The sequence below is a fragment of the Muscardinus avellanarius genome (genome assembly GCF_963383645.1).
Source record: "Muscardinus avellanarius genome assembly, chromosome: 13".
Classification (NCBI taxonomy): domain Eukaryota; kingdom Metazoa; phylum Chordata; class Mammalia; order Rodentia; family Gliridae; genus Muscardinus; species Muscardinus avellanarius.
In genome coordinates this window covers 838409-860729 of record NC_137799.1, presented here as the reverse complement: position 1 = coordinate 860729, position 22321 = coordinate 838409, and the positions used below count along the sequence as shown (strand labels likewise).

The 22321-nt window shown below is 60.0% G+C and overlaps 4 protein-coding genes across 6 annotated transcripts; 2 read left to right on the top strand and 2 right to left on the bottom strand.

Annotated features, from left to right (window-relative positions):
• Positions 1 to 4010: 4010 nt before the first annotated feature.
• Positions 4011 to 4421, bottom strand: TMEM203 (transmembrane protein 203; the record flags this gene model as incomplete). The annotated part of the gene is made up of 1 exon (XM_080708426.1): positions 4011 to 4421. The coding sequence occupies one exon, from the start codon at positions 4419 to 4421 to the stop codon at positions 4011 to 4013; it is 411 nt and encodes a 136-aa protein (XP_080564552.1).
• A 223-nt stretch (positions 4422 to 4644) lies between these two features.
• On the top strand, positions 4645 to 14141 carry NDOR1 (NADPH dependent diflavin oxidoreductase 1; the record flags this gene model as incomplete). 3 transcript variants are annotated; one of them, XM_080708393.1, is made up of 14 exons in its annotated part: positions 4645 to 4779; positions 5016 to 5093; positions 10299 to 10396; positions 11507 to 11605; positions 11671 to 11772; positions 11872 to 12081; positions 12317 to 12438; positions 12537 to 12757; positions 12880 to 12987; positions 13179 to 13272; positions 13408 to 13554; positions 13635 to 13753; positions 13819 to 13913; positions 13997 to 14141. In XM_080708393.1, the coding sequence occupies 14 exons, from the start codon at positions 4645 to 4647 to the stop codon at positions 14139 to 14141; spliced, it is 1773 nt and encodes a 590-aa protein (XP_080564519.1). The 3 variants fall into 3 exon arrangements, with proteins under 3 accessions (XP_080564519.1, XP_080564518.1, XP_080564520.1); XM_080708392.1 differs by having other exon boundaries at positions 13158 to 13272; XM_080708394.1 differs by lacking the exons at positions 11507 to 11605; positions 11671 to 11772 and having other exon boundaries at positions 13158 to 13272.
• Positions 14142 to 14678: 537 nt separating this feature from the next.
• Positions 14679 to 15846, top strand: LOC308272593 (ring finger protein-like; the record flags this gene model as incomplete). Its single annotated transcript, XM_080709456.1, has 3 exons — positions 14679 to 14694; positions 14823 to 14954; positions 15062 to 15846. 3 exons carry the CDS (start codon positions 14679 to 14681, stop codon positions 15844 to 15846), a joined length of 933 nt encoding a protein of 310 aa, XP_080565582.1.
• Positions 15847 to 17146: 1300 nt separating this feature from the next.
• Positions 17147 to 17944, bottom strand: RNF208 (ring finger protein 208; the record flags this gene model as incomplete). The annotated part of the gene is made up of 1 exon (XM_080708424.1): positions 17147 to 17944. One exon carries the CDS (start codon positions 17942 to 17944, stop codon positions 17147 to 17149), a length of 798 nt encoding a protein of 265 aa, XP_080564550.1.
• Between the last annotated feature and the right edge of the window lie 4377 nt (positions 17945 to 22321).

Sequence of the window (22321 nt, the reverse complement as noted above, 5' to 3'; positions counted from 1 at the left end):
CGCTTGTAATCCCAGCATTTGGGAGGCTGAGACCAGAGGATTGTGGTTCACAGCCTCAACTACTTAGTGAGGCCCTTTGCAACTCAGTGATACCATTTCAAAATAAAAAATAAAAAATTGGGCTGGGGGTGTAACTTGGAGGTAGAATGCTCCTGGGTTCCATCCCCACACTGCAATAAAATAAAATAAAATAAATTTAATTTAAAAAATAGCCAGGCGTGGTGGCACATGCTTGTAATCCCCACGCTTTGGAGGCAGAGACAGGAGGATTGCGCAGGTTTGAAGCCAGTCGCGCTGGTTTAAGAGACCCGGTTTTCAAAAAAAATATATAATTTAAAAAAATATAGGTTTGGGAGTGTAGCCTGGAGGTAGAAGGGCTTCCAGGAAGCCCAGTACCACCAATAAATTAATTAATGATGATGATGATGATAATAATAATAATAATAACAATAAATAACCCGGGCATCGTGATGCATGCTTGTAATCCCAGCACTTGGGAGGCTAAGACAGGAGGATTGCCAGGTTCGAAGCCAGCCTCAGCTACTTAGCGAGGCTCTCAGCAACTTAGTGAGACCCTGTTTCCAAATAAAATATCAAATAGGTCTGGGAGTGTAGCCTGGGAGTAGAAAGCCCATGGGTTCCATCCCCAGTACCACAATAAATAAATAAATAAATAAATAAAGAATAGAGCCAGGCATGATAGTGCACGCTTATAATCCCAGCATTTGGGAGGCTGAGACAGGAGGATCACGGTTTGCAGCGGGCCTCAACTACTTAGTGAGGCCCTTTGCAACTCAGTGAGACCCTGTTTCAAAATAGTCAAAAATAGGGCAGGGGTGTAGCTCGGAGGTAGAATGCCCTTGGGTTCCATCCCCAGTACTGCAAAAATAAAAATAAAATAAAGAATAAAAAATCAGGTTGGGAATATAGCTCAAAGGTAGAATGCACCCCCAAGAAATCTGTCCCAAAAGGTTGAAATGCTAAGAGACCCTGTACTCTACGAGTGACATTTGCTCTGTCATACATTCATTTTGTTATTGTTTGTTTTTTTTTTTTTTTTTTTTTTTTTTTGCAGGTCTGGGGATGGAACCCAGGGGCATTCGACCTCTGAGCTACACCCCCTGCCCTGATTTTTTATTTTGAAACAGGGTCTCACTGAGTTGCAGAGGGCCTCACTTAGTAGCTGAGGCTGTCTGTGAACCGCGATCCTCCGGTCTCAGCCTCCTGAATGCTGGGATGATAAGCATGCCCACCGCGCCTGGCTTGTTAATTGTTTTGAAGGTGGGTTTTTTGCTTGTTTTGCCACCACCTGGGAACAATCTGGCATCACTTTTTTTTTTTTTTTTTTGGTAGTACTGGGGTTCCTGGAAACCCTTCTTACCTCCGGGCTACATTCCCAGACCTATTTTTTTATATTTTTATTTGGAAACAGGGTCTCTTAAGCCAGCAAGCCTATTTTTTTATATTTTTATTTGGAAACAGGGTCTCTTAAGCCAGCAAGGCTGGCTTCCCAAGCGCGGGGATTACAAGCCTGTGCACGCCCAACCTGGCATCACTTTTTAAAAAAATTTCTTTGTGGTACTAGGGATTGGACCCAGGGGCATTGTGCCCCTGAGTTACAATCCCAGCCCTATTTTTTATTCCTTATTTTGAAACAGGGTCTTACTAAGTTGCGAAGGGCCTCACTAGGTAGCTAAGGCTGGCCGAGAACCTGAGATCCTCCCATCTCAGCTTCCCAAGTACTGGGATTACAAACATGCACCACCTAGCCCAGCTCCCAGCTGATTTTATTTATTTATTTTTATTTTACTTTTTTTGCGGTACTGAGAATGGAACCCAGGGGCATTCTACCTCTAGGCTACACCCCCAACCCTATTTTTTATTCTTTATTTTGAAGCAGGGTTTTATTAGGTTGATGAGAGTCTCAATACTTGCTGAGGCAGTCCTCAAACCTATAATCCTTCTGTCTCAGCCTCCTAAGTACTGGGATTACAAGCATGCACCACCATGCCTGGCTTCATATTTATTTATTTACTTATTTATTTATGGTGCTGGGGATGAAATCCAGGGGTCTTCTACCTCTGGGCTACACTCCCAGACCTAATTTATATTTTATTTAGAAATAGGGTCTCACTGGTCGGGCGTGATGGCGCATGCTTGTAATCCCAGCATTCGGGAGGCTGAGACTGGAGGATCGTGGCTCGCAGACAGCCTCAGCTACTTAGTGAGGGCCTCCATAACTCAAAATAAAGAATAAAAAATAGGGCAGGGGGTGTAGCTCAGAGGTCGAATGCCCCTGGGTTCCATCCCCAGACCCACAAAAAAAAAAAAAGAAAAAGAAACGAAAAGAAAAGAAAAAGAAATAGGTAGGGTCTCACTGTCAGGATGATCGCACAGGTTCGAAGCCAGCCATGCTGGCTTAAAAAAAAAAAGAAAGAAAAAGAAAAGAAATAGGGTCTCATTAAGTAGCTGAGGCTGGCTTTGAACTTGCGCGATCCTCCTGTCTCAGTCTCCCAAGTACTGGGATTACAAGCGGCTGCCACCACACCCGGCTTCATCTTTATTTTTAACCCTTTAAATTTTTAAAGAATCATCCTTAGTTCATGGGCTACACAGGAAACAAGCCTCACACAAAAACAGGCCATTATTTGCTCTCTCTGCTCTGCGGGGCCTCAACAAAGCCTACCAATGGTCACACACTGGCAAGAGGCCCAAGGCTCTTGAGTCACACAAACTATCCAGCAAGCCCTCATCTCTGGCCTCGACTGCGGCCTTTACCCTGTGGGCCTGAGTTACCCACTTCCTAATGCAGGAAGCAGGGTCCTCCAGGAGTCCTCCTCCATCCTCTGGCCATGCTTTCTGGGCTACTTACAACCTCAACTCTGTGACCATTACTCCACATAACAGGGACATCTTAGCATTCATATTTTCAAATCCTGAAAGGTATAAGCAGCACTACTCATTTCAGAAAGACATTCTCTTATTTTATTTTCATCTCAGCAATTGTTTTTACAGTACTGTAGAATAAACCCAGGGGCATTCTACCTCTGAGCTACACTCCCAGCCCTATTTTATTCTTTATTTTGAAAGAGTCTCACTAAGTTGCAGAGGGCCTCACTAAGTAGCTGAGACTGGCCGTGAACCTGGGATCCTCCTGTCTCAGCCTCCCAAGTACTAAGGTTACAAGCCTGCGTTACCATGCCCAGCTCAGCAAATGTTCTCATTTGGCACCTGACTGACCAAATCAAAGACCCCAGGCCAACAAACCTGGGCTGCTCCCAACCTCCCATTTGTAGGTCTCCATGCCCACCAGCGTCAGAGCACCTGTTTCTGTCTCTGGTCCCTTAGGGAGGCCTAAATCTGTCTCAGATGCACTAATGGTGCCGGCCACAAGGTGGCGGAAAAGTCCATGGAACGGCAATCCACTGGGACGGGAAGCCAAACAAAGCCGTGCAAGCCGAGTTCTTTTCTCGAGTGGCAGATATCCAAATAGGCCCCATTCTCCCCCATGGTCCAGGAAAGGCGAGACAAGCTTTGTTACATTTCCAGAGCTCAATCAGGTCATTCAGCCTGACCTGGATGGACGGAGTGGTGAGCTCTTAGGTCAGTCCTACAGGCTGAACAAAATCCCAGTCCCTCTTTGCCACCTTCGTAAAGAGGACATCCTCAGGATCCATGAAAAATACGCAGAGCACGTTGGGCCATTTTACTGACAGTTGTTTCCAACTGTCAGAGAAGTTCAGAGCTGTCTGGGTGGGGCCCTTTCTCGGGATCTTGACTCAAGATGAACTACTCTAAGCAGGAATAACAGAAAACGCATTTCACGGACCAGGGCTGTTCTTTTTAGCCTTGCCTGCAGAGGAAACCATGCTAGACATGACTGGCGTGGAGAAAACTGCACGCTCGGCCTGGCACAAGCAGGAGCTGCCTTCAGGTCAAGACCGGTCCTTCACTGCGGTGCAAGCCGGGCCTCCAGCTGTGCAGGGCGCCCTCTCCGGCCCCGGGCAAGGCTAGTTCACGCGACAGGCGCGTATCATGAGCAGCTGCAGGAGGATGAAGACCGGAGACGTGATGAGGCCGAACCAGAGCTCGCGAGTCTGCTCCACCAGCTTCTGGCACAGCAGCATCTCAAAGACGAACTTGAGGCTGAGGACCGTGAGGACCCAGAAGAGGCGCAGCACCGCCAGCCGCTTCTCCCCGTCTTGGAAGAGGCGCACGGACACGATGGTGGTGAAGTAGGTGCTGAGCCCGTCGGCGGCGAAGAAGGGCACGAACACGGTCCACCAGGAGAGGCCCGGGGCCACGCCGTCCACTCGCAGCGCCAGCAGCACGGAGAACACCAGCAGGGCGAGCAGGTGCACGAAGATCTCGAAGGTGGCGAAGCCCAGCCACTGCACCAGCTCCCGCAGCGAGAAGAGCATCGCGCCGGCGGGGCTCGGGCTGGCCCGGGCGCGCCGCCGAGCTCGGGCTCCCGGCCACCCGCGGACGCCCGCCGCGCCCGGACGCCATGCCGCGCCGGCGCGCGGAGCCTCACTTCCGGCGCGCGGAGCCTCGCTTCCGGCGCGTGGAGCCTCGCTTCCGGCGCGCGGAGCCTCGCTTCCGGCGGCAGGCGGCCGGCGGCAGGCGGCGGCTGGGCGTCCCGCGATGCCCGCCCCGCAGCTCCTGGTGCTCTTCGGCAGCCAGACGGGCACGGCCCAGGATGCGGCGGAGAGGCTGGGCCGCGAAGGCCGGCGCCGGCGGCTGGGCTGCCGCGTGCAGGCGCTGGACTCGTACGCGGTGGTGAGGCCCGGCCCGGGAGGGTCCCCGCGCCAGGGCCGCCCTGCGCGCCCGCCTCGGCCCCGACGGACCCCGGGGAAGGGGAGGCCTGCGCGAGGGTGGGGCCCGCGGGAGAGGGAGAGAGGGGCGCCGGCCGCACGCCCAGCCCCTCCGCCCTCGCCCGGAGTGGGGCGGGCCCGGGTGTCCCGAGGGTACCTGCCGGCGACCGCCGAGCCTCACCCCCGTGTCTTTCTGTTGAGGCCCATCTGATCAGGGAGCCCCTGGTGGTATTTGTTTGTGCCACCACAGGCCAAGGAGACCCCCCTGACAACATGAAGGTAAGACCCGCTTGGCGCGTGGCCTCCCCGTGCCCGTGCCTGCAGAGTCCAAGAAGCACAATAAACGGGACGTTGCCCTTGGCTCTCCGTGCTCGGTGTGGTGGACTTGAGAGGGTGTCCTGCTGGGGGCTCTGGGTGTCCTCTGAATAAAAACACTCTTCACGGCCTCTGGGTACCCTTTACCCCCACTGGAACCAGATGTGTTTTTCCAGTTCTAAAATAGGAATCTGATTAGGGTCTTGTTCTAGCCTAACCTGTGCTTTTCAGGAGTGTGTGTGTGTGTGAGAGAGAGAGAGAGACAGACAGACAGACAGACAGACAGACGGACAGACACACAGAGGATTGAACCCAGGGACATTCTGTACCACACCCCCAGCCCTTTCATTATTGTTTTGAAACAGGGTCTCATTAAGTTGCTTAGGGCCTCAGTTGTTTCTGAGGCTGGGAGCAAATATGAGATCCTCCTGCCTCCACCTTCCCAATACCAGGATTACAGTGTGCACTTATCATGCACAACTACAAATATCCTCTGGTTTTTCTTTCTTTTTTTGTGTGTGGACTGGGGATTGAACCCAGGGGATTCTACACTCAAGCTACACCTCAGCAATTTGTGCGTGCGTGAGTGTGTGTGAGTGTGTGTGTGTGTGTGTGTGTGTGTGTGTGTGTATTGCTATGGATTGAACTCAGGGGCATCTACCTCCGAGCTACACTCCCAGTCCTATTTTATTTTTAGTTTGAAACAGGGTCTCACTAATTGTGGAGGGCCTAAGTTGTTGAATCTGGCTGTGAACCTGTGATCCTCTTGTTTCAGGCTTCCAGGTACTGGGATTACAAACATGTGCCACAGGACCAGCTCACTGACTTTGGCTTCTTTTTTTTTTTTTTTTTTTTTTTTATCTTTTATTGCGGTACTGGGGGTGGAACCCAGGGGCTTTCTACCTCCAAGCTACACTCCCAGACCTCTTTTATATTTTATTTGGAAACAGGTTCTCACTAAGCTGCTGAGAGCCTCACTAAGTAGCTGTGTGATCCTCCTGTCTCAGCCTCCCAAGTACTGGGATGACAAGCATGCGCCACCACGCCCGGCTTGTTTTTTGGAGAGTCTTGCTAAGTTCCTTAGGCTGCCCTTGAACCTGTGCTCTTCCTGTCTCAGCCATCCAAGAACTGGGATTACAGGTGTGGGCTACCACGCCTGGTCTTGTGATCATCTTTCAAGCACATATAGTGCTAGGAATCCAGCTTTGAACCCAGTAACCACATATCTACCCTCACAGAGTCACATTAGCAGAGGAACAAGTTTAATTGGCAACAACAATGCCAGCTACTAGGACAAGTGCCAGATGTTTTGGGTGCCTAGGGGCGCAGGAAGAGCCTTCTAGAAGGAGTGTAGGCAGAGTGCTAAGGGTGGAATGTGGCTGGGTAGAGAAGAGGAGGAGCTTGTGCAGAGAAGGACGGCCTGGCCCATGTGGAGAATGAGAAGCAGTTCAGGGTGGCTGAGCTTGGCGTGCACCCAGGGAACAGAAGCCAGGTAGGTCCATAAAGCCTGGGTAAAGCTAGGCGTGGTGGCACAAGCTTGTCATCCCAGGTCTAGGGAGGCTGAGACAGGAGAAATGCAGGTTCATGGGCAGCCTCTGCAGGTAGTGAGATTCTCATCAACCTAGCAAGATTTTATTTCAAAACAAAAATAAGGGAGGGCTGGGGGTGTAGTTCAGAGGTGGGATGCCCCAGGTTCAACCCCGAGCACAGCTGGGGTGCCTCAGATGGAGAGGTACAGCAGAAAAGGGAGGTCAGAGCAGATAGGCAGGAGGCGGGAGTGAGATAGGCCTGGGAGAGGGAGGCCAGGAGGCGCGGAGAACCCCCTCGGGGCAGAGGTGCGCTGGGCTGTCAGGTGCTCACGGCCACACCTGGGTCCACACGTACCAAGAGGGAAGCGTGCCGGATCAGAGAAGAATGGGAGTGGGCAGATGTCCACGGCCGTCCTCCACAGCAGGAACGGGGACTCGAGGATGCAGGCCAGGCCCCAGGGAGTGGGGCAGAGGCGGCTCCTCCGCACCTGCCTGCTGGACACACAGGCCCTGCCCTCCTTGAGACCCCGGGGTCACAGTAAGCGGCTCAGCGGCAGGGCCTCACTCATCCCTGGTGGCAGAACGCCCTAGCATGGAGTGTTCCTAAGGCTTCCCATCAGCTTCTTACCCACAGAAGTGCCCCACACACACTGGAGCAAAGACTTCCACGAAAGATAGGCAGGAGAGAAAACAGGACCCAGAGGGCAGGAAGGAGCAGCAAACACGGGGCGAGGCCAGGCCGTGGGCAGGGCTGAGCGGAGACACAGAGGCCTGTCGAGAGACTGAAGGTACAGCTGCGCAGCTCTCCCAGGAGGGAGACAGAATAACGGAGAACACAGAGCAAAGAAGATAGCACAGCTGGAGAGTCAGCGGGCGTGGCGGCGCCTCTGGCCCAACACTAGTGAGACTCGGCACCCTAGCAAGATTCCATTTCTTTTCTTTTTTTTTTTCTTTTCTTTCTTTTTTTTCTTTTTTTTGGTGGTGGTACTGGGGGTGGAACCCCAGGGGCTTTCTACCTCCTGGCTACACTCCCAGACCCATTTTATATTTTATTTGGAAACAGGGTCTCAGTAAGTTGCTGAGAGCCTCACTAAGTAGCTGAGGCTGGCTTCGAACCTGTGCGATCCTCCTGTCTCAGCCTCCCAAGTGCTGGGATTACAAGCGTGCGCCACCACGCCCAGCTCAAGAACCCGTTTCTAAACAAAACAAGAGCCTGGAGGTGCAGCCCCTGAGTTCAACCTCAGTAGCAAAAAAGAAAAAAGCTATCAAAACTGGAAGGTCAGCCAGGCCCGGTGGTGCACACCTGTAATTCCAGCACTTGTGAGGCTGAACCCGGAGGATTGCAGCTCCGAGGGCAGCCTCAGCAAGTTGGTGAGACTCAGCCACTTAGACCCGTTTCACAGTGAAAATAAAGCAGAGCCGGGGCTTATATTGGAGGCAGAGTGCCCCGGGTCCAATCCCCAGTACCACCGCAACAGCAAAATCCCGGAAGGTCGCGCCGGGAACCTCAGAATGCAAAAGATGATAGCAGAGAGATTTGTCAGAATGTCCTGGGGCTGGAGGAGGCCCAGGGTGCAGAGGCTCCCAAGGCTGTCTGTGGCGTCTGCCATGGGGAGAGGGCTTGCCCTGGTGGCTGGGGAGACAGAGGACAGCAGACAGTGGTGCTGGCCACCCAGCAAAGCTGGAGAGGGCCCGAGGAACCTCAGCCCCCATCTTCCTCAGCCCTTCCTCCAGGAGGCTTTCCTGCAGGAAAAGCATCAAGGCTTCAGAGGTCTCAGGAGGCAGAACCCGCCGCCGCTGGTCAGGTGCCAGCGAGGCCCTGGAAGACAGAGCTGCGCATGATGGCCAGTCCCTGGCCCACGGCCACCACCAGCCTTGTCTGCAGGCAGGGAGATGGCATAAGGCAAAGGCTGGGCACACGGGCTGACCGGCGGAAGAGGCCAAGTGGCAGGCGAGGTCCTTGAAGGTCTCTGGTGCTGTGAGGTGGGAGGCCACTGGGTCCAGCTGGCTCCTGTCCTCTGCTCCGGCACAGACAAGGAATGTCCCAGAGACCTCAGCTTCAGCCTGGGAATCTAGGAGTAGGCTTGGGAGGGAGGCGAGGCGCCAGCTCCTGTGTCCCTGTAGGGAGGGAGCCGTTGGGATGAGTGCGGAGCAGGGGTCAGTGGACTCAGCAGCATCCTGAGGGGCCCCAGCCCAGAGCCACTCCTGTGGCGAACCAGCCTCAGGCCTGATCTGGCTGGGGAATCCTGGGTGAAAAGAGCGGAAGCAGGGGCTGAGGAGCCAGGAGAGGAGGATGGAGTAGCACCTTTCTCTCTCGCTATCTCTGCAGCTTCCCTGGTAGCTGGGCATAATGGGGCATGCCTGTCAATTCTAGAACTTGGGGGCTGAGACAGAAGGATCGCAGGCTGGAGTCTGGCCTCTGCAGCTTAGTGAGACTCAGCAATTTAGCAAGACCCTGTGTAGCCGGGCGTAATGGCGCACGCTGGAATCCCCGCGCTTGGGAGGCAGAGACAGGGGGATCACACAGGCTCGAAGACGGCCTCAGCTACTTAATAAGGCTCTCAACAACTTAGACCCTGCTTCAAATAAAATAGAAAATACGTCTGGGAGTGTAGCCTGTGGGTTCCACCCCCCAGTCCCACACAAAAAAAGACCCTGTGTCAAAACAAAAAAGGGGGTAAGCTGGGCATGGTGTTGCCCATGGTGTAATCCCAGTATTTGGGAGGCTGAGACAGGAGGATCACATGTTTGTGGCCAGCCTTATACTTAATGAGGCTCTCTGCAACTTAATGACACCCCATTGCAAAAATAGAGCCCGGCGTGGTGGCGCATGTTTGTAATCCCAGCATTCGGGAGGTTGAAACCCAAGGATTGCGGTTTGCAGACAGTCTCAGCTACTTAGCAAGGCCCTCCATAACTTAGTGAAACCCTGTTTCAAAATAAGAATAAAAACTAGGGCAGGAGGTGTAGCTCGGAGGTAGAATGCCCCTGGGTTCCATCCCCAGACCTGCAAATTAAATGAATAAATAAAAATAAAGAATAAAAAATGGGGCTGGGAAGCTGGGTATGGTAGCACATACTTGTAATTTCAGCATTTGGGGGCTGAGACAGGATCGTGGTTCATGGCCAGCCTCAGCTACTTAGTGAAGCCCTTTGCAACTCAGTGAGACCCTGTTTATAAATAAATAAATAAATAAATAAATAAATAAATAAAAGGGCTGGGGGACTTAGCTTGGAGGTAGAATGCCCTGAGTTCGATCCCCAGTACTACAAAACAAAGGGGGAGCTGAGCCAGGCATGGTGCCCATGGTGTGATCCCAGTACTTGGACTCGTAGGTTCGAGGCCAGACGCAGCAACATAGTGAGACCCGGCTTCCAAGTAAAGAGTAAAATAGGCCTGGGGTATAGCTCAGAGGTAGAATGCCCTGGGTTCAGTGCCTCCCCCCCACACACACAGGGCTTTATGTGGTGCCCTGGGAGACCCAGGAGCCTCCCCACACAGCCACCTCGCTCCAGTCAGAGTGTTCTGCCCTACCCCATCCTCTCCCTTTACCCTGAGACCCTCCCTCTGTCCCCACCACAGCCAGCCCTGGGGCCAGCCTAGAGCCAGGGCCCTGATGCAGGTTTCCTGTGGCTGCAGGGCTTCTGGAGGTTCATATTCCGGAAGAACCTGCCGTCCGCCGCCCTCTGTCAGATGGACTTCGCCGTCCTGGGCCTCGGGGACTCCTCCTATGCCAAGTGAGTGGGGCAGGTGGGCGTGCTGGCCTGCACTCCTCCCCCAGGACAGCTCCATGCCAAGTGAGAGGTGCCCTGGTGGAGGGACAGATTCCCAGCCTGGTCTCTAGGCCAGCAGCCTGCAGTGGCACTGGCCCGTTGTCCATACCTGCTCCCTGGTGGGCTCCTCCAGCCCCCTGGGGGGTGGGGCATGCTCAGACCAGCCAGTGTCGCCTGGCGCGTGTTGGGTGCAGGAGTGTTGGACGGCTAGCTCCTGCTCCCCAGGCTGCGGGCCTGGCCTGGAGGGGCATGCTGGGTTTCCTCTGAGGTTTCAGGACAGCCTCGGTCACTCCGCAGGAAGTGCTGTTACCTCGCCTGGTACCCCAGGAGATAATGAGAATTTGTGTTCAAGGGTGCTTGAGTCATATAACATCAAAATTTGAAAACCCATCTGGGGCCACGGCTGTCCAGCACTGCATGCCGTCCCCACACCCTGAAAGCTTGCCTGGTGGGTCTCGGTCACTAGATTGAAAGGACAGAAGGGATGCGGGTGGCAGTGGGTCACGTGTCCCGTGGGAGGTTTTGTTTCTTGATGGCACACACACACACCAAGGCAGGTGGGGGAGGTGCTCGACTGCTGCTGCACTTCTGGGGGTCCCGGCTGTGCCTTTTGAAACCAAAGAGAAGCCGGCCGTGGTGGTGCACACTTGTAATCCCACTACTTGAGAGTCTGGGACAAGAGGATCACAGGTCACAGCCAGCCTCAGCAACTTAGTGAGGCCCTCCACAACTTAGTGAGACTCTGTTTCAAAATAAAGAATAAAATAGGGCTGGGGTGTAGCCCAGAGTAGAATGCCCATGGTTCCATCCCCAGCAACGCGAACAAACAAATAGAGCAAAGAGAAACAAAGCCAACCCTGGAGGACGTTTCACCCCTCCACCCAAAGCCACCTGTCCAAGGAGTGCCCCAAGCTGGGTCTAGGGGTCCTTGGTCAGTTCGGTCCCCCTCCAGGGGCGAGTGAGCCGGCTGTAGGGGGCTGTCCCTGCGTGGCTTTCCTGGTTCTCTGAGGGTCTGCCTGGCCTGCAGTGCTGCCAGCCTAAAGGCCCACCTGAGAGGCCACCGCCCCTCCACAGGTTCAACTTCGTGGCTAAGAAGCTGCACCGCCGGCTGCTGCAGCTTGGGGGCAACGCCCTCCTGCCCGCCTGTCTGGGCGATGACCAGCACGAGTTGGGGTGAGTGTGGGGCACCCCGGGCTCTGCCCACAGATGCCTGTGTGCCAATACCAACGTCTCTCTAGACCAGACGCTGCCATCGACCCCTGGCTAGAAGCCCTGTGGGAGAAGGTGCTGCGGCTGTACCCTGTGCCGCTCGACCTCCCTGCGATTCCCCCTGGAGTCCCGTGAGTGTGGGCCTGGGGTCAGCACCAGAGACTCTGCGAGGTGCGGGCAAATGGCCCCTGGTGAGACACCACGGCTGATGCCTGTACCTCCCCACGCAGCTTGCCCTCCAGGTTCATCCTCCACTTCCTCCAGGAGGCCCCCAGCGCAGGCTGCGAGGAGCCTCATGAGGCCAGCCCACATCCTCCGGGACCCCCATCAGAGGCCCAGCCCTTCCTGGCACCCATGGTGGCCAACCAGAGGGTCACCGGCCCTTCACACTTCCAGGATGTTCGGCTGATTGAGTTTGACATCACAGGTTCCAGCATCAGGTGGGGTCTGAGCACAGTCCACAACCCCGAGCTGGGGCATGGGGTCCTGGGCAGCCTGGCTGGGCAGAGTGAGGTACAGGAGTGGGTCTGAGGAGGAGGAGACCCGCAGACCCCGAGACATCCCTGGATGCTGGCGTTCCTCTACAGTTTCCCGAGCCCCTGCATCCTGCCCCCAAGCACACATCTGGGCCCTTTGCCCCTGCCCATCTCGCCGCCCTGGTGGCTTTCCTCACAGCTTTGCTGCTGGGGACGTGGTGCTGATTCAGCCCTCAAACACAGCCGCCCACGTCCAGCGCTTCTGCCAGGTGCTGGGCCTGGACCCCAAGCAGTACTTTGTGCTGCGTGCCAGAGAAGCAGGTGAGCGTGGGACCGGGCCAGCCTGGGGTGGGCTCTTTGCCCCCGCCCACACATCAGGCCCCCGAGATCCTAGTCCGCATGGTCTCACCCTGCTGCAGGTGTCCCCGTGGCTCCAGGGCTGCCCCAGCCTTGCTCTGTGTTGCACCTTGTGTCCCAGTACCTGGACATTGCCAGCGTGCCACGCCGCTCCTTCTTTGAGCTCCTGGCCTGTCTCTCGCCACACGAGTTGGAGCGGGAGAAGCTGCTAGAGCTCAGCTCTGCCCGAGGCCAGGAGGAGCTCTGCGAGTACTGCAGCCGGCCCCGCAGGACCGTGCTGGAGGTGGGCGAGCAGGGGCCCCGGGCCCGAGCCCTGGCTGCGCTGTGGCCTGGAGGTGGGCGAGCGGGGGCCCCGGGCCCGAGCCCTGGCTGCGCTGTGGCCAGGCTGAGCCTGCCTCTGTCTAGGTGCTGTGTGACTTCCCACACACAGCGGGTGCCATTCCTGCGGACTACCTGCTGGACCTCATCCCGCGCATCCGGCCCCGGGCCTTCTCCATCGCCTCCTCCCTGCTGGTGAGGGCCCATAGGCAGAGCCAGAGCCCCTCCCTGGGAGAGCGGGACCTGGGTGGGGGCTGGCATCGGGGTACTCTCAGATCGAGGGCAGTCTGCCCACCCGGATCATTGCTGGTGAAGCGGAGGCAGGCAGGAGCAGCCTTGGGGACAGGGGCTCTGCTGTCCCACAGGCTCGTCCCATGAAGCTACAGATCCTCGTGGCCGTGGTGCAGTACCAGACGCGCCTCAAGGAGCCCCGCCGGGGCCTCTGCTCCTCCTGGCTGGCATCCTTGGACCCTGGGCAAGGTGACCCCTGCCTCCAGGAGGATGGGTGGGCACTGCAGCCCAGAACCCCCACCCCCACCATGCCACAGCGGTGCTGGGCTCGAGTCCAGCAGGCTGCTCCCCTGCACCCCTTCACACCACCTTCTTCTGTGGCAGGACCTGTGCGGGTTCCCCTGTGGGTGCGGCCAGGAGGCCTGTCCTTCCCAGAGACGCCAGACACTCCTGTGATCATGGTGGGTCCTGGCACAGGTGTGGCCCCCTTCCGAGCGGCTGTCCAGGAACGAGTAGCCCAGGGCCGGACTGGTGAGTGCAGGGTGGCCACGGGGTGGCCTGGCTGACTCTCACGGGCCGGTGTCCGGACTAGAGGCCGCCTGCGTCCCCAGGGAATGTCTTGTTCTTTGGCTGCCGCTGGCGGGACCAGGACTTCTTCTGGGAAGCTGAGTGGCAGGAGCTGGAGAGGAAGGGCTGTCTGACCCTCGTCACAGCCTTCTCCCGGGAGCAGGTGTGTGCTCGGGTTGCCGGCGGGCAGGAGAGGGGAGGCCTGGGACTCAGCCTTGCCACTTGCAGGAGCGGAAGGTGTATGTGCAGCACCGGCTGCGGGAGCTCGGACCGCTTGTCTGGGAGCTGCTGGACCTCCGAGGCGCCTGTTTCTACCTGGCAGGGTGAGCACAGTTGCGGTGTGCTGGTGTGGGCAGGCCTCTGGGGGTCTCAGCCACACTGAGCCCTCTGCGGCCCGCCCTTCCAGCAATGCTAAGTACGTGCCAACCGAGGTCACCGAGGCCCTGATGTCCGTCTTCCAGGAGGTTGGTGGGCTCTCCCACTCTGATGCGGCAGCCTACCTTGCGAGGCTCCAGCGGACCCTGCGCTTCCAGACTGAGACCTGGGCCTGAGGAGCCGCAGGCCCACATGCTGGGGGCCCACAGGAAAGCCAGCGTCAGAGGAAGATGCCTAGCAGGGGGCCAGCCTCAACCCTGGCCCATCATACCCCAGAGCCCTCATCAGACTAGCTAGGAGGGTGCTCCCCGCACACAGCCAGAGTCTTTAGGACCTGCCTGCAGCCTGCACCGCTCTGCCTTGCATCTGGGTCCTCAGGAAAGACCAGGAGTCTCTGGGGGGCACGGGTGTGTGGGGGCCACTCTGCACCCCTCTACCTGGGACTTACCAGCCCCTCCCACCGTGGCCTGCAGGGACCTTGCAGCACCATACACTGTGGTACCTACGGGGGTTAGGCTCCAGCTAACCCCAGGACCCCACCTCCTGAGCAGCCCCTTCCTCCTGGTCCTGCAAGCCTTGGTGGCGGACCTCCCCGTGCCTTGGGTGGGCGCACTGCCTCAGCTGTCGGGTGGCTCAGTTCCAGCCGGATTTTGGAGGCAGAGCCCTGCCGCTCCTCTCCTGGCCAGCAGGGGAGCAGCCCAGAGCTGTTGGCCATGAAGGAGGGGTGTGGTGCAAGTCCTGCCCCTGGGTGGGGCTCCAGCTGGGCTGGGCAGCAGAGCCCTGTCCTCCCAGTTGAGTTTTCCCCGGAGCTTGGAGCTGAGGAGCGGCTGTCTGGTCAGTGTCAGTCTCTGACACAGGGATTGAGCTCCGGCAAGGCGGGCTTAGGCTGGATGTGACTGGAGACGAGCCTCTGCTTCTGGACTGCCCAGAGCTGGTGTACTGCGAGACTCCAGAGAAGTTTCTTTCCAGCGGGGCCAGGAAGCCCAGAGGTATCGCTGGAGGTCAGTGCTCAGCAACTGGGTGGGCCACAGACTCTGCCTGGCTCCTGAGGGCCACGCTGGCCTTGCCCAGGCACCCCCACCCCCACTGGCTGCAGCCCTGGAGTCCCCACCCATCCACCCTGACTCCTGCCCTGGGGCTCCCAGCCTGGACCCCACTGACCCCAGCTCTGGGCCCACTAAGCCACCATGGGCTTCACTGGGCCCAAAGTGCCCGAACCCACTGCACCAGCTGCCAGCAGATGAAGAGAGTGGCATTGGGGCCCCCGAGGGTGCCAGGACACCGGCCAGTGAGCCCCTGCTGGGGGCCCTGCCAGCCTGGGGACAGCAGGAGGGCGAAGCGCAAGGGGAGGAGTGCCCCATCTGCACTGAGCCGTACGGGCTCCAGGAGCGCCGCCTGGTCCTGCTGAACTGTGGCCATGGCCTGTGCGCCGGCTGCCTGCACCAGCTGCTGGGTGCGGCCCCGGGCTCTGAGCTGGGCCGCGTGTGCTGCCCATTGTGTCGCCAGAAGACCCCCATGGTTGAGTGGGAGATCTGCCGCCTGCAGGAGGAGCTGCTTCAGGCCGACGGGCCCCAGCGTCCACGGCCCCCAACACCCCTGCCGCCCCCGCGCCGCCGCCCCGGACCCTGGGGTTCCCTAGAGCACCGCTACCAACTGCGCTTCCTGGCGGGGCCCGTGGGCAGCAGAGGCTGCCTGCCCTTCCTGCCCTGCCCGCCCTGCCTGGGTGCCCGGCTGTGGGCACTGCGGGAGCGTGGGCCCTGCGCCCGCCGCCTGGCACTGCTGAGCCTACTCACGCTCGAGCTGCTGGGGCTGCTGCTCATCTTCACGCCACTCATACTGCTGGGGCTGCTCTTGACGCTTCTGGACCGCTCTGGCCACTGAGCGAGCCCAGCGCCGCCCGGGCGTCTGGCGACCAGACTGGAAAACCCAAGCCTGACCAGCTAAGGCACCCACCATCCTGCAGCCAGGGCACTGGACAAGCCTGGGAACAGTGCTGGGAGGCTGGCCGGTGGGACATCTGGACAGGCACCATACTGACCACAGGCAAACGCCGAGCCACACTTCCCCAGCCCAAGGCCGTGGATGTACCAGAGAGGTCTGCTAGTGTGGAGAGGGCAGGGGCCACAGAGGCCCGCCCACCTTACCCTCCAGATAAGGGCCTGTGTGTCCCTGAAGGTCAGGGCAGCTGGTGGGAGGAGCTGCATTGCACACTGCAGCCGGCAAAGGCTCCTCACCCAGCCAGGTCCACAACCGAGGGGTAACACAGCATACAGGAGCCAGTGCCAGCTCTGCTGTGGGATCAAGGGAAGCTGGGTGCCAGGCCCAAGCCCCCCTTCCTGCACACCTCCTGCTGCCAACCTGGGCCCCACCTGCTGGATGGAGATGCCGGAGCCTGCCTCGGCTGGTTGACAAGGCGCTGTGAGGTTAGCTGCCTGCCAAGTGCTGTGCCCTGCCCGGCGCGAGTGGCTCTCAATAAACTGTTACAGCTAATACCATGTCGCTAGTCTCGTAACCACCCCTGCCGCACCTAGGCTGCCTTCCCGTTGTCCCCCAACCCAAGGTCTCAGCACCAGACAGGAGGCCCCTGGTCCTGGTACCCTCACACGGTCCTCACCAGCCTCAGCCGCCTGCTCAGATTGGCCCAAAGGCTGTTCCCACACAACCCTGGGAGACACGCTCAGGGCCAGGGAGCACCGGGGGAAGCCCGAGTTACCCTGTGCAGCCACCTCCACGCCATTGGCCGGTGCTGGGGAAGGCCCTAGCCAGCCCTGTGGGCCAGTTCTGCACACCTGCCACACAGCTAGCCCCTGTGTGCAACTAGCGGGCCACTCTGCTCCAGTGCAAGGATCTGCATGTGCTTAGAGCCAGACCCAGACCTGGCATGCCAAGCCCAGCTTGCCCGCTCTGCAGGGCTGGCCCTCCCTCTGGCAGCTCCAGGCTGGGATCTATCAGGGCAACGCCCACCCTCGGCCCAGGCCTGGCGCAGCCCACAGGGACGAAGCTTCAGTCCAAGGGACAGGTGCAAACTTTGGCAGAGTTTTAATGGCAGAGTTGGCTGCAGCGGCAATGCCACGCAGTACGGGGCCAGAAGCCGTGGTGGGCAAAGAAGGGGCAGCGGGCAGCAGGGCAGGCCCTGAAGAAGCAACGAGCAGGACCGGCGGGCAGTAGCTGGCAGGTGGGCCTACATGATGGAGCAGGCGGACAGCGGGTTCCGCACGTGGCAGGTGCAGGCAGCCCCACAGTACTGCCGGAAGGTCTGGTAGCAGCTGCCCTCAGGCTCGCCCCCCCACTGGCCGCCCGATGGGGCGGTCAGTGCCTCTGGCGGCAGGCGGCTCAAGATGGACGTGTTGACAGCCAGCGCGGCCAGGCCATAGTCAGTGAAGAGCACAGTCTCGCGGTGGCAGGTGGGACAGGAGATGAACTTGTACTTGGGGCACGACTCGTAGAGAATCTGCAGACACTGCTCACACACGGAGTGCAGGCAAGACAGCACGCGGGGCCGCCGCTGGGTGACGTTGTAGGTGTGCCCACAGGTGGGGCACTCCAGGGGCTCCCCTGCCGCCAGGCTCCCCGATGAAGAAGCCACGGAGGCCGCAGGGCCAGGCCGGATCACATACTGATTCACAATGACCTCGTCCGCTGGTGCCACTCGGGGAAAGCCCAGTTCGGAGCTGCCCTTGCGGGGCCGGCGAGGCAAGGGTGGGGTGCGGGGCGCCCCTTCCAGGGAAGGCACGTCCCCCCCACAGGCCTGGTTGACAATTATCTCTGCGTCTGAGGGCCAGGCACGCTTGGGTGCTAGAGTGGGGGTGGGCCGGGGTGCAGGTGGGAAGCAGGGGGTGGCTGCCGGGAGCTCGGGGAATTTCTCAGGGTGGACCATCTTCACGGCCTCCATCTTGAGGATGACATGGGGGCCCTTGAGGCAGGACATGAGGAGGCCCGGCCAGCCACTGCCCACCTCTGGGCCAGGATCAGCCGGCATCCGGCTGTCTCCGGTCAGACTGGAGGTTGAGGTGGGTGAGGGCGTGGGGGCGGGGCGGGGAGGGAGGGAGGGAGCAGCATCCTGGGCCTGCCAGGCCTGGAGAGGACCCCGGGCGCCCCGAGGACTGGCAGGGCCGGCCGGCGAGAGCTGGGAGGGCAGGGCCCCCCGCAGCGGCCACAGAGGCCTCTCTGGTCCAATCCTGGGAGGGGGAGGGAGGGGCGGGGGCGGGGGCGGCAAACGGGGGCAGGGGGGTGTGGGAGGCTGCCCCGGGCTGGAGGCCGGACCCAGGGGTTCACCCAGGGTCTCCGGCTGCTGCGGCTGGCAAGGGGGTGTGGAGGAAACCCCCCCTGCAGCCGAGGTCAGCAGCGCCCCGCCCGGGACAGCGGGGCAGGCAGGGGCTAGGTGGGCCCCATGGTTCCAGGACAGGGCGCCCAGGGAAGGCAGCTAGGCTGAGCTCCGGCTGCAGAAGGACCTGGGCTGCAGGCTCCGCGGCTGCTGCAGAGGAGAGGCCTGCCGCAGGCCGGAGCTGCAGGTGAGGGCCGGAGTGAGCGCCGCCCGCCGCCCGCCGCGGCCGGACCCCCGCCGCACCGCACGCAGGCCGGCCCCGACCTCTGACCCGCCCGCCGCGCTCCGGGCCGCGCTCACCTGCCCCAGCCTGGCGTCCGCGCCGCGGAGGTGGTCTCCAAGGCGGCCGCCGGGCCCGCGCCTGGCCCCGCGGCCGCAGCTGCTCCGCCGACCTCGGGCGATGGCGGCGCGGGGCTCGGCGGCAGGTGCGTGCGGAGCGTGGCGCGCTGCGGCGGAGGCGCGGGACCGCAGTGCGCCCGCCCGCAGCGCCACCCCCGCCGGGCCGCGCGGGGTCCGGGGCGGGGCCCGCCGCGCAGCCCCTCCGCGGGGTCGCTGCCCGGCTGCGTCACGGCCGCCCCCCGCCGCGGCCTGGAAGGGAGCCCTCCCCGCCTTCACGTTCGGGTCCACGCCGCCGGGGCTCCCAGGGACGCGGGCCCCGGCCCGCCTCGCCGCCCGCGCTCCCGGCGAGGGGCGCGGCCCGGGCGCTCGCGTCCTGCCCACCGTGCGCCCAGCACTGCCGCCCCGGGCGCTCGCGTCCTGCCCACCGTGCGCCCAGCACTGCCGCCCCGGGCGCTCGCGTCCTGCCCACCGTGCGCCCAGCACTGCCGGCCGGGGAGGGCTGCGACCTCGCGAGCGACGAGCCGGGGAGGCCAATCAGATGCCGGCGCGGCGACGGAGGCCGGGGCCAGCGGAGGGCGAGGGCGCGCGGGGGTCCCGGGCCGCCCCGAGCCGGGGGCCAGCCCCCGGGACACTCACCTGCCCAGGCGGGGCGGCCCTCCCGGCATCCCGTCGGGTCAGCTCGACTGTCGTCACTAGGTGTGTGCTAACCCACCCCACCCGGCAGAGCCCCATTCCTTTCTGCTTCCTCCGGGGTGGACTTCCCTGCCCTCGGGGCCACACGCCCGGCTGGTGGAGCCCCGGTGGGGGGCGGGCCGGGGCGTGCAGGGCTGGGGTCGGGGCGTCGGGGGCTCCAGAATGCCATCCCTGCGCTCCGGACCACCGTGTGGCGCGCCGCCACTTCTATGGCCAGCGCTGGGCGCTGCGCCTGGCCCTGGACGGCCCCGGCCCTCCAGTGTGCAGGCCAGACCCAGGGCACGGTGCCCCGGGGGGCAAGCGGGGCTGGCGTGTGGCTCTACGGGGCCCGGCCGTGTCCGGGCTGATCTGGGAGAGCAGGTGTGGGAGGTGTGCGGGTGAGCAGGAGCCCGGCGGGAGGGGCGGCCAGGGCCTTCGGGGGCCCTGGCATCATCAGGGCAACTGAGGCAGCCGTAGCCAGAGGAGGGCCCGGGCCCAGCCTCCAACTCTGGCTCTGCTCGCCCACCTGCGGGCTCCGCCCCCAAGCCTGGTGAGGCGCCCGGCCGGCGGTCCACCCCTGGGTCGAAGCTCCGCCCCTCGGGCGAGGCCCCGCCCCGTGAGGAATGTGGCCCGCCCCGCCGTTCCGAGCCCGGCCTCCCAAGCCGAGGATACAGATATCCTAACCGGGTCTTTGGGGGAACCCTGAAGCGCAGGGGCTTCTGGGGAATCGTTTCTACCGGGCGCCCCGGTACGGTTTGCGCATGCACCAGGCTCCGCCTACAGCGAGGGGTGGAGCCTGCATGGGAGACGGGCGGGGCCTCCCGCGCCTGCGCAGTGGAACCGTGTCGTCTTCCTCCGCTGTCGGAGTCCCCAGGCTCGATTCGCTCCACTTGCTGGCTCGTCAGAACTCGTATCCAGACTTGCCTAGCTGACCTCAGGCGGCCATCCCGTTCACCCTGACCTGCTTCCCAGACGTGAGGCGTGCAGGTGCGGGGTCCAGGCCGCACCCCGGGGCTAGGTTGTCAGCCCCGACACCGAATGCTAGCACGATTTAGCATCCCCATCCCGTGGGGACCGAGTGTGCCCCTACAGGACCAGGGAGCCGAACTGCGGAGTGGAAAGGATGAGGTGCGGTCGCAGAGGTTGAGGCGCTTGTGTGGGAAAGCCATCGACTCCATCCCACCAGTCGTGGGAACTGCAGTTACAGAACTGAGCCAAAGAAGCCGGGCGCGGTGGCGCCGTTTGTAATCCCAGTATTTGGAAGGCTGAGACAGGAGGCTTGCAGGTTCTCAGCCAGCCTTAGCTACTTAGTGAGACCCTCTGCAACTTAGACCCTGCTTACAAATAAATAAAAAAAAAATAGGGCCAAGGGTGTAGCTTGGAGGTAGAATGTCCTTGGGTTCAATCCCCAGTTCCAGGGGGGAAAAAAGTAAGCTAACAGCCAGGCACGGTGGCACACACCTGTAGTTCCAGTACTTGGGAGGCTGAGACAAGGACAGCCCCAGCAACTTAGCAAGACCCAGTTTCAAAACAAACAAACAGGATAGGCTGGGCGTGGTGGCGCATGCTTGTAATCCCAATACTTGGGAGGCTGAGACAGGAGGATGGAACTCAGTGAGACCCTGTTTCAAAATAAAGAATAAAAAATAGGGCTGGCGGTGTAGCTCGGAAATAGATTACCCTTGGGTTCCATCCCCGGTACCGCCTAAATAAATAGATAAATAAAATACTAAAAAATAGGGCTGGAGTGTAGCTCGGACCCTGGGTTCCATCCCCAGTACCGAAAAAAAGAAAAAAGAAAAAGAAAGAAAAGAAAAGATATAGGGCTGGCGGTGTAGCTCAGAGGTACAATGCCCCTGGGTTCCATCTCTAGTACCAGAAATAATAAGTGAGCTAAAAACACCAGAAGTCATAGTGTACTCCTAATCCCAGTACTTGAGAGTCTGAGACAGGAGGATGGCAGGTTCAAGGCCAGACTCAGTAACTGGTGAGACCCTGTTTCAAAAAAAAAAAAAAAGTGCCTGGGAGTGTAGCTCAGAGGCAAAATGCTCCTGTGTCCAAGGCCAGTACCAAAAATTAAAAATAAAATAGGGCTGGGGCTATAGCTCAGAGGTAGAATGCCTCTGGGCCCAATCCCTAGTAACAAAAGAAAAGTCACTGTGTCTGAAGCTCGTGCAGCCAATTGTAAGATAAATAAGGCTTATCTACAAAGGCGTGTCAACCAAACACTTTTTATTAGTTAGAAAAGTGGAAAACCCCCAAGTGGTCAGTAGAGTCTGTGCGCCTAAACGTCCTGGTCCCTACCAGTTAGAGGCTGCTGTGGCAGGGAGGAATTCTTCCAGCGGGGTTCTTCAGGGAGAACCATGGCTGAGTGCCCCACACCACCCGCCGGCCCCAGATCTGAGGTTCTGACCCCACTTCCTTGCTGGGGCCATGACCCCTGCTCCCAGGGGAGCCACAGATAGCCTGGATGCACGGTGGCTGAGTCACCCCGGGTTGGCGGTGCCCCTCGGAGCCAAACAACGGCCGCGCCCGCCTGAGTACGAAGCCCGCTGGCTGCTGTGCTCCAGTTGCTGGGGCCTCTCGGGAACCCCATCTTGGAGCTCCACCCCAGGGCCCCGCCCCTCCCTAGGAGGGAAAAGGCGGCTGCCTGGCTCCGCTCACAAGCAGTGAGGACTTTAGGACTGCCGCGCTGCCCCTGCAGGTGAGTCTTGGCTGTGGGGACTGGCTGCACTGAGGGGTGCCCAGGACACCCCTGCTCTCCCCGGGGCTAGCTCAGCTGCGTCTCGCAGCCTTCCCAGCTCCATTGCCCGCTCCATCCCAGGTCAGTGCCGGGACACTTGGGGGTGGGCAGCCAGAGACACCGCCTTTGGCTTGTGACACCCAGCTCACCTCCAGGACACATGGGCCTCGCATACACAGCAAGGTCTCCGCACCATGGGCCACGATGCCTCGGGGCCGTCAGCCTCTGACAAGTCAGGCAGCTCCCGGGTGGGTGCTCTCGGCTGGGCTGCAGACTCA